The sequence below is a fragment of the Heterodontus francisci genome, chromosome 23 (genome assembly GCF_036365525.1).
Source record: "Heterodontus francisci isolate sHetFra1 chromosome 23, sHetFra1.hap1, whole genome shotgun sequence".
NCBI classification, from domain to species: Eukaryota; Metazoa; Chordata; class Chondrichthyes; order Heterodontiformes; family Heterodontidae; genus Heterodontus; species Heterodontus francisci.
The window spans coordinates 44,770,200-44,787,544 of NC_090393.1; the positions used below are offsets into that span (position 1 = coordinate 44,770,200).

The 17,345-nt window shown below is 42.9% G+C and overlaps 1 protein-coding gene across 2 annotated transcripts in view; it reads right to left on the bottom strand.

Moving 5' to 3' along the window:
* Positions 1-17,345, bottom strand: part of taok3a (TAO kinase 3a) — a 184,487-nt gene that overhangs the window by 109,420 nt on the left and 57,722 nt on the right. For both annotated transcript variants that reach the window (XM_068055185.1, XM_068055184.1), the window contains exons 4-6: positions 4,668-4,739; positions 4,350-4,451; positions 2,713-2,758 (exon numbers count right to left, since the gene is read on the bottom strand). In XM_068055185.1, the coding sequence (XP_067911286.1) occupies positions 2,713-2,758; positions 4,350-4,451; positions 4,668-4,739 (220 nt within the window). The remainder of the gene's footprint in view (positions 1-2,712; positions 2,759-4,349; positions 4,452-4,667; positions 4,740-17,345) is intronic.

Genomic DNA, 17,345 nt, shown 5'->3' on the forward strand with positions numbered 1-17,345 from the left:
TGAATGCCGTTCGTTTGCTGCTGACTGCAAAATCTGGGCCATTAAAATATTCCCCAGGATAAGTGTGAAAAATCAGTTTACATGCAAACTACACATACTACAGGGGTGCTCATGCTTTCCCATGCTGTCTCCACAGAATGAGGGTAAACATGAACAACAGAATGGAAGAACACCCCTTCTGCTCTTTGAAATAGTGCCATCAAATCTTTTACACCCACCGGAGAGGGCAGATGGAGCCTTACTTAACATCTCTTCTGAATGATCGCACCTCTAATGGTGCAGAACTGCCTCAGTGTTACACCCTCATGTCAGCCTTAGATTTTGAGCTCGAGACCCTGGAACGGGAGTTTAATCCACAATCTTTGGAATGAGAAACGCAAGTGCTACCAACGAGCCACAGCTGATGCTCAAAGGAAGACAATTTTCAAAAGGCATCAGAGGAAAATGCAGAATAAACCTATGTGATTTATTTCCCCCAATTTTCTTCCCTCCTGAAAGCATCTATTTCTTTATTAGAGCATAGTCACCCTCAGCCTCTTCACTCAAATGGCCATTGTTTGCATATGAATGCTTATATCAGTGTTGGCATGCTATTAGATCGTTGAGGACATCAGAACCAGGTGTTTTCTTGATCTCACCTAGTTCTACAAATATCCACTTCCAGGGATTACTGCTGCAAAAACAGAATGCAGATTGATTTTCTTTCCTTAATCCAAGGGCAGAATGGCCAGTTACAACCCCTCATCGCCATATGCACAAAAGACATCAGCTAACCCATCAGCGAATATTTCTCATCTGAGAGATTCATGGGAGGATTGAACCAGATGTAAACCAGACAGTCCACATATGTACTCTCAAAAAAAGTCCCATTTTGCATTCTGATTATTCTTGCAGGCAAAACTGCAGGGTCTTGTGAAAAATGTACGTATTTTACATAAATGCAGAAATATACTTGAATTTTTGACAGCTGTGATGTACAGTTTTTGAATATCAATTTTTATTAAAAATTCATTCATGGGAAGTGGGCGACGCTGGCCAGTCCAGTATTTATTGCCCACCCCTAATTGCCCTTGTGAAGGTGGTGGTGAGCTGCCTTCTTAAACCGCTGCAGTCCATTTGGGGTAGGTATACCTACAGTGCCGTTAGGAAGGGAGTTCCAGGATTTTGGCCCAGCGACAGGGAAGGAACAGCGATATAGTTCCAAGTCAGGATGGTGTGTGACTTGGAGGGGAACTTGCAGGTGGTGGTGTTCCCATGTATTTGCTGCACTTGTCCTTCTAGTTGGTAGAGGTCGCGGGTTTGGAAGGTGCTGTCTGAGGAGCCTTAGTGCATCTTGTAGATGGTACACACTGCTGCCACTGTGCATCGGTGGTGGAGGGAGTGAATGTTTGTAGATTGGGTGCCAATCAAGCAGGCTGATTTGTCCTGGATGGTGCCAAGCGTCTTGAGTGTTGTTGGAGCTGCACCCATCCAGGCAAGTGGAGAGTATTCCATCACACTCCTGACTTGTGCCTTGTAGACAATGAACAGGCTTTGGGGAGTCAGGAGGCGAGTTACTCGCCTCAGGATTCCTAGCCTCTGACCTGCTCTTGTAGCCACGGTATTTATATGGCTACTCCAGTTCAGTTTCTGGTCAATGGTAGCCCCTAGGATGTTGATAGTGGGTGATTCAGCGATGGTAATGCCGTTGAATGTCAAGGGGAGATGGTTAGATTCTCTCTTGTTGGAGATGGTCATTGCCTGGCACTCGTGTGGCGCCAATGTTACTCGCCACTTATCAGCCCAAGCCTGGATATTGTGCAGGTCTTGCTGCATTTCTACATGGACTGCTTCAATATCTGAGGAGTCGCGAATGGTGAACATTGTGCAATCATCAGTGAACATCCCCACTTCTGACCTTATGATTCAAGGAAGGTCATTGATGAAGCAGCTGAAGATGGTTGGGCCTAGGACACTACCCTGAGGAACTCCTGCAGTGATATCCTGGAGCTCAGATGATTGACCTCCAACAACCACAACCATCTTCCTTTGCGCTAGGTATGACTCCAGCCAGCGGAGGGTTTTCCCCCCGATTCCCATTGACCTCAGTTTTGCTCGGGCTCCTTGATGCCATACTCGGTCAAATGCTGCCTTGATGTCAAGGGCAGTCACTCTCACCTCACCTCTTGAGTTCAGCTCTTTTGTCCATGTTTGAACCAAGGCTGTAATGAGGTCAGGAGCTGAGTGGCCCTGGCGGAACCCAAACTGAGCGTCACTGAGCAGGTTATTACTAAGCAAGTGCCGCTTGGTGGCACTGTTGATGACGGCTTCCATCACTTTACTGATGATTGAGAGTAGGCTGATGGGGCAGTAATTGGCCAGGTTGGACTTGTCCTGCTTTTTGTGTACAGGACATACCTGGGCAATTTTCCACATTGCAGGGTAGATGCCAGTGTTGTAGCTGTACTGGAACAGCTTGGCTAGGGGCGCGGCAAGTTCTGGAGCACAGGTCTTCAGTACTATTGCCGGAATATTGTCAGGGCCCATAGCTTTTGCAGTATCCAGTGCCTTCAATCGTTTCTTGATATCACGCGGAGTGAATCGAATTGGCTGAAGTCTGGCATCTGTGATGCTGGGGACTTCAGGTGGAGGCCTGTACCCAAGACCCAAGGTGTCAATGCTTATAGTGATGACTGATGAAATCTTCAGTTTAATTTCATGAAAGAAACTCACCTTCCAGTAAATCAGAAGTTGATCCGAGGCAGTATTCCATAACCATCTGAAATTACACGACAATTTTAATTAAGGTCTACTTGAGCATGGAAGACATCATATGTATGAAGGCAAAAACTAGATTTTAAAATATTTACCCAATTCCTTTTTATAAAGAAAATTGCAAGAGCTGCATCGAGTGTACAGCACAGAAACAGGCCATTTAGTTCAACTGGTCTTTGCCAGCATTTATGCTACACAAGCCTCCTCCCACCCTACTTCCTCCAACCTCATCAGCATATCCTTCCATCTCGTTCTCCCTCATGTGCTTATCTCATTTCCCCTTAAATGTGTCTATGTCATTTGCCTCAACTACTCCTTGTGGTCACGTCAATATTACAATCACAAAATCCGGGCCATCAGAATACATGGTTCCAGTTAAAACCCAAATGGCCTTGTATGTTATGAAATCAGAAGCAGACTTTGAAATTCCACTTCAAAAGTACGGCCACATGAATGGGACAAATATGTCCATTACTGAAATAGGAACCATCATCAGCATAACCTTTACAGGCCATTACATTGGAGCTCCAATCTAAAAATCTCCAAACGCATTTATAACTTATAACTAAAAGTCTTTTAAAATAGATTTGAGAAAGCAGTAAATAATTTCCATGAATTTTATGAGGTCAGATAATAGAATTTTATTTGTGTGACAGAATCTTTAGTGTTTTAATTATAGGACAAACTACTTTCAAATTCACTGAAATTTATTCAGAATCAAAATTATCAGGATAAAAATAATGAGGATGTACTTAAATGGTTGGCAGCCTCAAAGTAAAAAAGTAAGTCACCTGGTCCAGATGGGATGCTTCCAAGGTTGTGAAGGAAGTAAGGGTGTAAATTGCAGAGGCTCTGGCCACAATCTTCCACACTTGCATGGATATGGGGGTGGTGCCAGAGGGCTGGTGGATTGCAAATTTTACACCCGTTTAAAAAAAAGGGAGATATAAATCTGTCATCTACAGGCCAGTCAGCAGAATATCAGTGTGGGAAAACTTTAGACAAGAATTTGGGACAAAATTAATTGTCATTAGGAAAAATATGGGCTAATAAATGAAAGTCAGTATGGATTTGTCAAAGGCAATTAAAACTGCTGAAAGTTTGGGCTGGATTTTACCAGCCCCTTGATGCCATGGGTCGTGGCCGGGAGGCCTGTAAAATGCTAGAGGGTGTGGCTTGCCATGATGCCGAGAAGGCCCCGCCAGATATTTTTGGCGGTGGCAAGGCCTCGGTGCTACCTAACATGAATATTTTCAGCATTTTCTATTTTGAATTTCAGATTTCCAGCTGAAACAAATGTGCTCAAGATTTAGCCCAAAAATATAATTCTGCTCCAAAAAAAAAGTGCCTACCCTTCATTCAATTTGATTTGCATAGTACCTTTGAATGACTACAAATTTACATGTAGCTTTAGTGTTCACCTGATTGCAATAAAACAGTTCTGAGTGGCAATTTACACCAACTAACACATGATGGAATTCTGCAGCCTATCAGCTTTCAATTCTAAAACTGCTCATTTTTGATTTGCTCATTTTACCCCTTTAAGATATTAATTGTACAGTATTATATAAAATTTGGAAACAATGCAAACTTACCCAGGCAGTGTGTTCCTTTAGGTAACAACCTTTGTATTCTATAGTATTTGGATGCTTGAGCTGGCGCAGAAATTTTACTTCTTTGATAATGTCCTGCCATTTCTGTAAATAATGATGTTAGATAAATTATGTTTATAAAATAGATCTCTACATTTTAAAAGACTTGACCCAGCAATATTAAATGTATTCACGGTCACTGGTTACTGCATAGAAGCATACTAATTCCTTCAAACAGAGGCTCTGACACAACAATGTTCTTTTTTAAAAATTTCTGAATTTAAATATTTAAGGAAATAGAACAAGCTCAAATTTCCTTACCTCTGTTACTTGTTTACCACTATAGGACATTTTTTTGACTGCCACCACCTCAGATGAGCGAGCATTTCTGGCCTGAAGGTTAAATACACAAAAATATTTTCAATTAATAATGTGTTTTTTAAAAAAAGCATGTATACTCAAATAAGATTATTTTCCTCCATCTGAAGTGCAGGCAGCAGTAAAGCAATGCCATTCCTGTTCCAGAAAATTATACATGGTGAGGGTTCTAACATTTACATTAGATCTACTACCTAGGGTTTATACAATAGGAACCACAATGAAATCCCTAAATCTCTCCACTTTTCTACCTTTATTTCCATCTTTGAACGTTCTTTAAAACCTAGATCTGACCAAAAACTTTGGTCACTTCAACAGTATTTCATTGGCTGTAAAGCACTTTGAGACGTCTGATAATTGTGAAAGGCGCTATATAAACGCAATTTTTTTGATCTAAAATCTCATGTGGCTTGGTGTCAAATTTTGTTTGACAACACTCCTATAATGATGTCTTGGAATTTTTGTTACTTTAAGGGTACTATTTAAATGCAAGCTGTTGTTTATGAAATTAAAATCTAAGATTGAAGTCAGGCATTTCAGTTCCAGAAGACACACAGGTGAAGATGTATTCTGGTATTCCACCAGTGACCAAAATGAAATTTGAGTTTTGCTTGCTCTACACTGGAATATGATTTGTATCTCACCATATTCAAAAATGCTGATTCAACCCAACCAGAACAAGCACTTCAAGGTTAATGAACCACAGGAAATTATACAGTCTTACCTTCCTCCATCGGAAGGGATAATACTGCAAAGAGCAAAAATACATTCTCATGGCAATCATGGAAATGATAAATGCTCCGATCACCTTACTCGTGCATTAGCATTCTAAAATGGTGCAACAATTTCTGTGTACAACTACATGGTGCAAATCAGCACAGTCAGCCCAAATGGTCTATGCAGACATTCATGCTCTACGTGAGTCTCCTCCTATTCTACTTTATCGAACATAGTCAGCCAATCCTTCTAGGATGCCATGATGCTACGGAGCAACGCTAACCTTGATCAGTTGTAGCTATAACAAAAGTTTCAGCTTACTTCAGAAATCTTGGAAACTCTAGTGTACCTGGCCACCCAAATGAATTTTGCTGGGGATGGGGGTAGCAGGAGGAGGAGGACGTTCAGCAATGGATTGGGAATTGGGACTGAAGAACTGCATTTGCATAACTGTTAGTACACTGGAATCCAGTTCGTAACCCAATTTGGTGGATTCTATAGCCACCAGCAATAAAGGCGATTACAAAATAACATCTACATCTAGTAGTTCTAATACAAGTGGACAAGGATCCTCAAAGAGTAAAATGTGCTCTTCAAGTATCATTCCCGTAAATGAAGCTACCAAACCAGGTGAAAACCTCAAGTCAGCAAAAAAAACCCAACTGTACTGAAGTAATACATTATGCACCCGGAAAACAATCCAGTTCAATTTTGTGATTAATGATTTACTGGACACCAGTGTTCTTCTTTTTTTAATCTTAGAAAGGCTTCAGAAGATTGACCAGGACATTTACCAGCCTTTAGGGACTAAGTTATGAGGAAGAACTGAATTAATTAAACTTTGAGATGAAAGACAACATAGGTCTCCAAAATAATGAAAAGGTGCAAGTTATTATCTTGGATAATGGGCATAGGACTGGAGGACACCATTTCAAATTTGGGCAAAGTTAGAGATTAGGAAAACACTTCCTTATATAAAGCACTAATCCAAGCAGAATTTAAGATCCCAGTTAGATCAAGGTTTAAATACAAAACATAGTACAATATTCAAACATTTAACCACCAAAAAGGTGAGCAGCCCATTTTGCTAATACCATGTACCACAAATATGTCATAACAATGCCTCTGGGAAGTGGAAGGTCAGTTAGTTCTATAGAAAGGGCTAACCCAAAGCATAGCCTGCAGATTTCTTTTATCAGCAAGATAGAGTAAACAAAACTTGAAGGTGTGAAAAAAGGCTTCTCACATGATTAGACAAACATGCTAGTGACGAGGGAAAATAAGAGAACTGAAGATTAATACCACATAGAATTTATTTTCAAATTAGATAATATTTCCATCCAACTTTCCTATTCTGAAATCCAAATGTTTTGTAGTCTGAATCAGCATAAGTTCTGAAAAGCAATTTTATTTAACATAACTTTTTCCAAACATGCAGAAAAGTCTTGACATGACAAGTCACAAACAATTTTGTGAAACAAGCCTTAGATTACAAGTTGACAAATTGCTCTACCCAGTAATGTATTGTGTAATATAGATTTGCTAAGGAATTTGACATTATTTGATTTCCAAGGCAGAAATCAAAACTAGTACATTTCTATAGTGCAATTCAGTTGGAAAGACTGCCTTGGATAACCTGGACAACTACCTTCATTAAGTGACAAGATTTTTTAGGTAGTAAAAACACATTCCGAAGGGATCGTTCCCTCCGCGACACCCTGGTCCACTCCTCCATTACCCCCACCACCTCGTCCCCATCCCATGGCACCTTCCCCTGCAATCGCAGGAGGTGTAATACCTGCCCATTTACCTCCTCTCTCCTCACTATCCCAGGCCCCAAACACTCCTTTCAGGTGAAGCAGCGATTTACTTGTACTTCTTTCAATGTAGTATACTGTATTCGCTGCTCACAATGTGATCTCCTCTACATTGGGGAGACCAAGCGCAGACTGGGTGACCATTTTGCGGAACACCTCCGCTCGGTCCGCAAACAGGACCCTGAGCTTCTGGTTGCTTGCCATTTCAACACTCCCCCCTCTGTCCTGGGATTGCTGCAGTGTTCCACTGAAAATCAATGCAAGCTCGAGGAACAGCATCTCATCTACCGATTAGGCACACTACAGCCTGCCGGACTGAACATTGAGTTCAATCATTTCAGAGCATGACAGCCCCCCATTTTACTTTCATTTTTAGTTGTTTTTCTTTTTTCCTTTTTTACATTTTTTACAACCTTTTTTTTGCATTTATTTCATTTCATCTTAGTTTGTTCAGTTTGCTTACCCACTGTTTTTTTTTCACGTTTGCACTTGCTGCTGTTGAATATTCAGTCCGTTAACACCTATTCTGTACTAATGCTTTGTCTTTCAACACATCATTAACATATTGTTTGCCTTTGCTCCATGACCTTTTGGTCAGCTATGTGGCCTTGTCCAATCTGCACCTTCTCCTTTGTTATCTCTTGCCCCACCCCCACCTCACTTGCTTATAACCTGTGACATTTTTAATATTTGTCAGTTCCGAAGAAAGGTCACTGACCCGAAACATTAACTCTGCTTCTCTTTCCACAGATGCTGCCTGACCTGCTGAGTGGTTCCATCATTTGTTTTTATTTCAGATTTCCAGCATCTGCAGTATTTTGCTTTTATTACAAAGAAAGACTTGCATTTACATAGCATCTTTCATGATCTCTGAACATCCCAGAGCCAATTAAGCACTGCTGCCTTTGGGAAATACTGCAGACAACTTACATACCTGTACCACACAAAGCAATGTGACAGTGACCAGATAATCTGTTTTAGTGATGTTGTTGATAGATAAATATTGGCCTGGACACCCAGGGAAGAGTTCCCCTGCTCTTCTTCGAAATAATCTCGTGGGATTTTTTTATGTCGACCCGAGAGGTGGACAGGTTCTCAGTTAATGTCTCATCTGAAAGATGGATTCAACATTCAAGGATGGAAAGACACATTAGAATTTAATGTCTGTGGTCTGTGCGCAAATACCATAATATGGAGATCAGAATTCATCAACAGTTTAAAAAAAATAGAAAAAGACACACCTTCAGTAAAATCGTTCTCCCCTTCAGAAAATCTCAACAATTTGCATTTTTACATGGTGGTCATAAAGCATCCTAAAGTGTTTCTCACAGGAGAGGGGACCAAGGAGTTGAAAAGAAAGCTTTTGAGGAGGAATTAAGACAAGAGAATAGCAGATGGGTGGGTGGATAAATAGCTGAATGAGGAGTGCTGGTATGAGGACACACAGGAGAAAGTAATGATATCCATATAGCACCTTTCATGTCCTCAGAAGCAGGAGCAGGGGAACTCTTCCCCAGTGTCCAGGCCAATATTTATCAATGACATCACTAAAACAGATCATCTGGTCACTGTCACTTTGCTTTGTGGTACATATATGCAAGTTGTCTGCAGTATTTCCCAAAGCGCTTCACAGACAATACAGTACTTTTAAAAATATAATCTTTGGTGTAATGTAGAACACAGCAGCCAATCTGTACAAAGCAAATTCCCATAAACAGTAATGAGATAAATGACATCTAATTTGTTTTGAGTAGTGTTGTTTGAGGGATAAATGTAGGCCAGGATTCCGAGAGCTCCCCTGCTCTTCATCAGTTTGTGCCATGGGATATGTTTACATTCGCCTGAGGGTAGATAGGGACTTCGTGGAATATTCAATCAAAAACGGCACCTTTGCTAATGCAACACACTCTCAATACTACACTGAAGTGTCTGCTTAAATTATGTGATCTCTAGAGTGGCGTTTGAATGAACAACCTTCTGACTCAGCTGAGTGCCACAAGAAGCACTACTTAATACAGAATAAGCAGCATGCATTTGTTAAGAGGAATTAAGAGTTTGCGTAGGCTAGAACCCAGAAGGCTGGCAAAGATAAAATTGGAGAAGTTGAGCGTTCAGCTAATGAAAGCACAGCCAAGATTTTCAGTGGCATTGAGGTAGGGAGCAGAAGCAGTAAATGCTAAAGATGGAAATAAGCATCGTTTTTTTCCAATATTCATCTGGAAAAAAAAAATTTGTAATCATTCACCATTTGGCATCACAGAGTCTGACAAAAGTAGTCATGGAATCTGACAAAATACAGGTGTTAGAATAGAGTGTTTAGATATGAAAACTGTCCCTGATAACTGCAGATAAAGCCCACGAACGGTAGCATGTAAAATGGAAGTGGGGACCCTGCAGGAGAAATCAGTGCTCAAGATATGCTGTCTCCTTTATGACAAAAGGGAGTGGAATGAATTGAGAGTTATTTTCTGCAGATAAGCCATAGAGAAGAAAGGGTAGGAGGAGGATGGAGTTGTTGGCCTTGTTAAATGCAATGGCGAGGTCAAGCAGGGATATCCTGCAATAGTTAGAGAGGAAAACAGTGGCTTTCACTAAGATGAGCTCAGTACTGTGCTAGGACAGAAACTAAATTAAAATGATTCAGAATGAAAACTGGGAGAGATGAGCACAGAACTGGGTGGAGACATGTTCAGTGAACTTAGACAGAAAAGGGAGGTTAGATATCATACAGTAGTTGGAAAGGACAGTGGGTGTTTCTGGAGCAGTGATGTTAGTAGTTTTCACCTGTCCTGGGTTATGGTTCTATGAATAGCAGTGGGCATTTGGTTCCTTGAAAGTGGCCACTGTTTTTGAATGAGCTTGAACGCTTCCAAGAGCTATTACTTCACAGCAGACCTGATCGTGGCAACCAAAACCAATTTTGTCCTCATTTGGACATGAAATAACTATTTGGATTGGGAATGCTAGCTAATTTTACTTCTCCCTAAACCAAGAACAGCAAAATAAGACCCTCATCACCACTACAAAGAGCGACCTGCACAAGTTAGGATCTTCCTGGTTTCTATAGCCATATCACATATTGGCACGGATTTTGCAGTCAGCGGCAAAGTTCACTGCTGTCTGCTCAAAGAATTACAACCTTACCTGGTGCGCAGGCTGCAAGAATTTCCACTTCTTGCTGCAGCATGGTCCAACGTTGAAAGCATCAGCGAGGTCTAGCAACGTGGCGCATTGCTGGCAAAGCCACACCCACTAATGTAACATACAGAAGACAAACCCTTTGAGGTCAGTCTTCAGCTTAATGGCTGATCATTAAATTAAAATCATTATGATTTTAAATAAACACTTTAAAAATATTTAAAAGTTCTAAAAAGTCCTCAGTTTTAAATACTTTAAAAAGTGAGATAGAAAGAGCTCAGGCATGTTCCTGTTAGATGGAAGGGCAAGGCTGGCAAGTTTAGGGAACCTTGGTTGACGAGGGATATTGAGGGTCTGGTCAGCACAAAGAAGGAGGCATATGTCAGGTACAGGCAGCTGGGATCAAGCGAGTCCCTCGAGGAGTATAGGGGATGTAGGACTACACTTAAGAAGGAAATTAGGAGGGCAAAAAGGGGCCATGAGATTTCCCTGACAGATAAGATCAAGGAGAATCCTAAAAGATTCTATAAGTATATTAAGAGTAAAAGGGTAGCTAGGGAGAGAGTAGGTCCCCTTATGAATCAGTGTGGTAATCTATGTGCGGAGCCACGGGAAATGGGCGAGGTCTTAAATGAATACTTCTCGTCTGTATTTACCGTGGAGAGGATCATGGAAGCTAGTGAGTTCAAGGGAGGGAATAGTGATATCCTGGAGCATATCAACATTACAAAGGTGTTGGAGGTTTTGAAATGCATTAAGGTGGATAACTCCCCAGGGCCTGACCAGGTGTATTCTAGGATGCTATGGGAAGCAAGGGAGGAGATTGCTGGGGCCCTGGCAGAGACTTTTATATCATTAGCCACGTGCAAGGTACTGGAAGACTGGAGGATAGCTAATGTTGTGCCTTTATTTAAGAAGAGCAGTAGGGATAAGCCAGGGAACTACAGGCCGGTGAGCCTTACATCAGTGGTGGGAAAGTTATTGGAAGGGATTCTGAGAGACAGGATTTATATGCATTTGGAAAGACAAGGTCTGATTAGGGATAGTCAGCATGGCTTTGTGCGTGGGAAATCATGTCTCACGAATTTGATTGAATTTTTTGAGGTAACCAAGAGGATTGACGAGGGCAGGGCGATGGACATTGTCTACATGGACTTTAGCAAGGCCCTTGACAGGGTCCCGCATGGTAGGCTGGTCCAGAAGGTTCAAACACATGGGATCCAGGGTGAGCTAGCAAATTGGATACAAAATTGACTTGGTGATAGGAGGCAGAGGGTGGTAGTGGAGGGTTGTTTTTCAGATTGGAGGTCGGTGACCAGTGGTGTGCTGCAGGGATCAGTACTGGGCCCTCTGTTGTTTGTCATATTAATGACTTGGATGTCAATGTAGGGGGCATGATTAGTAAGTTTGCAGATGACACCAAAATTGATGGTACAGTGGACAGTGAAGAAGGTTGTCCAAGGTTACAACAGGATATAGATCAACTGGGAAAGCGGGCAAGGGATTGGCAAATGGAATTTAATGCAGACAAGTGCGAAGTGATGCATTTTGGGAAGTTAAAGCAGGGCAGGACATGTACAGCGAATGGCAAGGCCCTGGGGAGTGTTGTTGAGCAGAGAGACCTTGGGGCGCAAGTACATAGTTCCCTGAAAGTAGCAACACAGGTAGACAGGGTGGTGAAGGCGGCGTATAGCATGCTTGCATTCATCGGCCGAGGCATTGAGTACAAGAGTTGGGACGTCATGTCACTGTTGTACATAACGTTGGTCAGGCCGCATTTAGAGTACTGTGTGCAGTTCTGGTCGCCGGACTACAGGCAAGTTGTGATTAAGCTAGAGATGGTGCAGAAAAGATTCACAAGGATGTTGCCTGGTTTAACAAGTACTTTGGCCAAAGCACCTTTATTTTGCCTTTAACCGGTGGGTGCGTGTGTTGGGTATTTAGAAGGGATTAAATATTTACTCTCATATTTCAAACTGTGTTAAAGTCATTTACATGGACAGACTAGAAAAACTGAGGCAGTTCTCCTTACAGCAGAGGTTAAGGGAAAAATTGATTAAGGTGTGAAAAATCTTTAAGGTTTTGATAGAGTGAGGAACAGGAAACTGTTTCCTGGATGAAGGGTGGGTAACCGGAGGAAACAGATTTAATGCAACTGGCAAAGAAAAAAATGTTATGTAGCAAGTAGGGGAGGCAGTGGCGTAGTGGTATTGTCATTTGACTAGTAACCCAGACACCCAGAGTATTGCTCTGGGGACATGGATTCGAATCCCACCACAGCAAAAGGTGGAATTTGAATTCAACTAATAAATCTAATGATGGCCAGGAAACCAATTTCGATTGTTGTAAAAACCCATCTGGTTCACTAATGTCCTTACGTGGTCTGGTGACTACAGACCCACAACAATGTGGTTGACTCTTACATGCCCTCTGAAATGGCCTAGCAAGCCATTCAGTTGTATCTAACTGCTATGAAGTCAATAGATAGAAGACGTATAGATAGATAGAAGTTGCTTTGTACCGCAACGTGCTCCAGTGAAGCATATGAAGCTGGTCCTGCCATTCTGATCTTTAAAAAGGCAGGGACCAGTACTACGAAGACGTACCGGCATCGACCTAGACACCGGAAATGACAGGACAGACCCAGCAGAGGTGGCGGCAGAGTGGTATACAGTTGGGAGGGAGTTGCCCTGGGAGTCCTCAACATCGACTCTGGACCCCATGAAGTCTCATGGCATCAGGTCAAACATGGGCAAGGAAACCTCCTGCTGATTACCACCTACCGCCCTCCTTCAGCTGATGAGTCAGTACGCCTCCATGTTGAACACCGCTTGGAGGAAGCACTGAGGGTGGCAAGGACGCAGAATGTGCTCTGAGTGGGGGACTCCAATGTCCATCACCAAGAGTGCCTCAGCAGCACTACTACTGACCAAGCTGGCTGAGTCCTAAAGGACATAGCTTCCAGACTGGTTCTGCGGCAGGCGGTGAGGGAAAAAACATACTTGACCTCGTCCTCACCAATCTGCCTGCCGCAGATGCATCTGTCCGTGACAGTATTGGTAGGAGTGGCCACCGCACAGTCATTGTGGACAAGTCCCGCCTTCACATTAAGGATACTACCATGCTAAATGGGATAGATTTCGAACAGATCCAGCAATGCAAAACTGGGCATCCATGAGACGCTGTGGGCCATCAGCAGCAGAACTGTACTCAACCACAATCTATAAACTCATGGCCCAGCATATCCCCCACTCTACCATTACCATCAAGCCACAAGACCAAATCTGGTTCAACGAAGAGTGTAGGAGGACATGCCAGGAGCAGCACCAGACATACCTCAAAATGAGGTGTCAACCAGGTGTAGCTACTATAAGAGGACTATTTGCGTGCCAAACTGCGTAAGCAGCATGCGATAGACAGAGCTATGCGATCCCATAACCAACGGATCACATCTAACCTCTGAAGTTCTGCCACATCCAGCAGTGAATGGTGGTAGACAATTAAACAACAAACTGGAAGAGGTGGCTCTACGAATATTCACATCCTCAATGATGGGTGGAGCTCAGTACATCAGTTCGAAAGATAAGGCTGAAGCATTTGCAACAATCTTCAGCCAGAAGTGCAGAGTTGATGATCCATCTCGGCCTCCTCCTGAAGTCCCCAGCATCACAGATGCCAGAATTCAGCCAATTCGATTCACTCCGCGTGATATCAAGCAACGACTGAAGGCACTGGATACTGCAAAGGCTATGGGCCCTGACAATAATCCGGCAATAGTACTGAAGACCTGTGCTCCATAACTTGCTGCGCCCCTAGCCAAACTGGTTCAGTATAGTTACAACACTGGCATCTACCCAGCAATGTGGAAAATTACCCAGGTACGTCCCGTGCACAAAAAGCAGGACAAGTCCAACCTAGCAAATTACCGCCCCATCAGTCTACTCTCAATCAATAAAGTGATGGAAGGTGTTATCAACAGTGTCATCACACGGCACTTGCTTAGCAATAACCTGCTCAGTGACACTAAGTTTGGGTTCTCCGCTGGTTGGAGTCATACCTAACGCAAAGGAAGGTGGTTGTGGTTATGGGAGGTCAATCATCTGAGCTCCAGGACATTACTGAAGGAGTTCCTCAGGGTAGTGTCCTAGGCACAACCATTTTCAGCTGCTTCATCAATGAACTTCCTTCAATCATAAGGTCAGAAGTAGGGATGTTCGCTGATGATTGCACAATGTTCAGCACCATTCGCGACTCCTCAGATTCTGAAGCAGTCCATGTAGAAATTCAGCTAGACCTGGACAATATCCAGGCTTGGGCTGATATGTGGCAAGGAACATTCACGCCACACAAGTGCCAGGCAATGACCATCTCCAACAAGAGAGAATCTAACCATCTCCCCTTGACATTCAATGGCATTACTGTCACTGAATCCCCCACTAACTTCCTCAGGGTTACCATTGACCAGAAGCTGAACTGGAGTAGCCATATAAACACAATGGCTACAAGAGCAGCTCAGAGGCAAGGAATCCTGTGGCAAGTAACTAAACTCCTGACTCCCCGAAGCCTGTCCACTATCAACAGGCACAAGTCAGGAGTGTGGTGGAATACTCTCCACTTGCCTGGATGGGTGCAGCTCCAACAACACTCAAGAAACTCAACACTATCCTGGACAAAACAGTCCACTTCATTGGCACCCCATCCACAAACAGTCACTCCCACCACCACCGATGCACAGTGCCAGCAGTGTGTACCATCTACAAGATACACTGCAGTAACTTACCAAGCTCCTTAGATAGCACCTTCCAAACCCACGACTTCTACCAACTAGAAGGACAAGGGCAGCAAATGCATGGGAACACCACAATCTGCAAGTTCCCCTCCATCCTGAATTGGAACTATAATCGCCCATCCTTCACAGTCGCTGGGTCAAAATCCTGGAACTCCCTTCCTAACAGCATTATGGGTGTACCTACCTCACATGGACTACAGCGGTTCAAGGAGGCAGCTCACCACCACCTTCTCAAAGGCAATTAGGGATGGGCAATAAATGCTGGCCTTGCCAGCGATGCCCATATCCCCATGAATGAATAAAAAAATATCATCTGGAATCCATTGCCTGTAAGGAAAGCAAATTCAATAATAATTTTGAAAAGAGAACTGGATAAATACTTGAAGGGGGAACATTTGCTGGGCAATGAGTAAAGAGGAAAGTGGGGCTAACTGAACTGCTTTTGCAAAGAGCTGGAACTGACACCTCCACCTGTGTTGCATTCTTTTATAATTCTATGCAGTCTAACCAGTGGCCTGCATAATCACACTGATTATGTTATGTAGCACCACCACGATGCTAAATGAGAAATTCAGAACAGATCTTGCAGCTCAAATCTGGGCATGCAAGAGGCGCTGTGGGCCATCAGCAGTAGCACAACTGCATTCTACCACAATCTCGAATTTCATGGCCCAAATGACTCATTAGCATTACCTCCAATCCAGGTGACCAACTCTGGTTTGATGAGGAGCATTGCAGAACATGCCACAAGCTGCACCAAGCATACCTAAAAATGAGGTGCCAACCTGTTGAAGCTACAACATATGCATACTGAATCTCACAAGGCAGCCATTCGGTCAGTCACACCTGCACCAGCTCTTGGAAAGAGCTGTCCAATTTAGTCAGAAACCACAGTTTTTCCTATCCCATAGTCCTCCAAGTATATGTACAATTGCTTTTTGAAAGCTCCTACGGAATCTGATTCCACCACCCTTTCAGGTAGTGCATTCCAGATCTTAACCCTCTGTGAAGTAATTTCTCCTCATTTTCACTCAAGTTGATTTGCCAATTGTCATGCTAGGCCCCCACCTGCCAAGAATGAGGCACATTAATTTTGTGATGAACATTGATTTTAAACTGTTACTGGAGTGAAGAAGACTTGTTAAACAGATCCGCTGTGGCTGGAAAAGGCATTTGCATATTGACAGACAGTGTTTGGAAGGACAAAGCCAACCATTCCCTGACATTCAATCCACAATGGACTTTTGATCACCAGACGTTGAAGGTGGGGGAGCTTGTATTCCAGGTTGACTGCTAAGATGGCCGAATAAACAAATGGACAAGGTCAAACCAGCTAGTCACATGACTAACCTGCTGGGCAACCTCCGTTTTTAAAATTTGTATAAACAGTTTGGGCAGAAAATTGTTTGCTCCTGGACTGAGAATATCTCTCCTGTCTGCTCCCATGCCTCTGATTCCACTGAAGACACCTGAACCCCAAGAGAGAAAAGTCTCCTACAGTGAACAATGTTTAAGAAGAATACTGGGCCCCAACGAAAAGCAAGATCTACCTACAGTGAGCTCAACTTTTCAGATATTGCCTCTGTTGAAGTGTACTCCCAGGGCAGAGGCACCTGCAATAAATATTCTGTGAATAACTAACATATAGTTCTAACTAGCAATGAAATGTTTGCAAGGCACCATGGGACTCAGCTAACTTGACCACATTCCTTACAAGGGATGATTCACATAAATTCAGCAGAGTCTAATCAAGTGGCCTCTAGCAGATGCCCTTATGTCGACAAAGATGGAATGCTCGCAAAGTTACCAGCCTGTAACAAGGTTAAGATAAGATGTTATGTATACATAAGGCCCAAGGATGGTGAATCAGGGGATCAAGACACGTACGCATGAGTAACCCCTAGCTGTCCAAGAGCATGAGCTGACCACGCAGTCCCCCAATGTCTGGTAACCCATTTCATTGGTTCTACTAATCAATGTATATAATCTATAATCACTATGATTGGACCATGTCCAGCAGGGATGGGCTGAGTAACTGTTTGAAACTGTATAAGTGTTGATGACTTTCCTTTGTTCGGTGGAGAGGAACCTGGATGCCCAGTGACCTGCTTCCCGCTGGCGTAATCCAATAAACTGTTTGACGTTTGGAACAGACCAGAG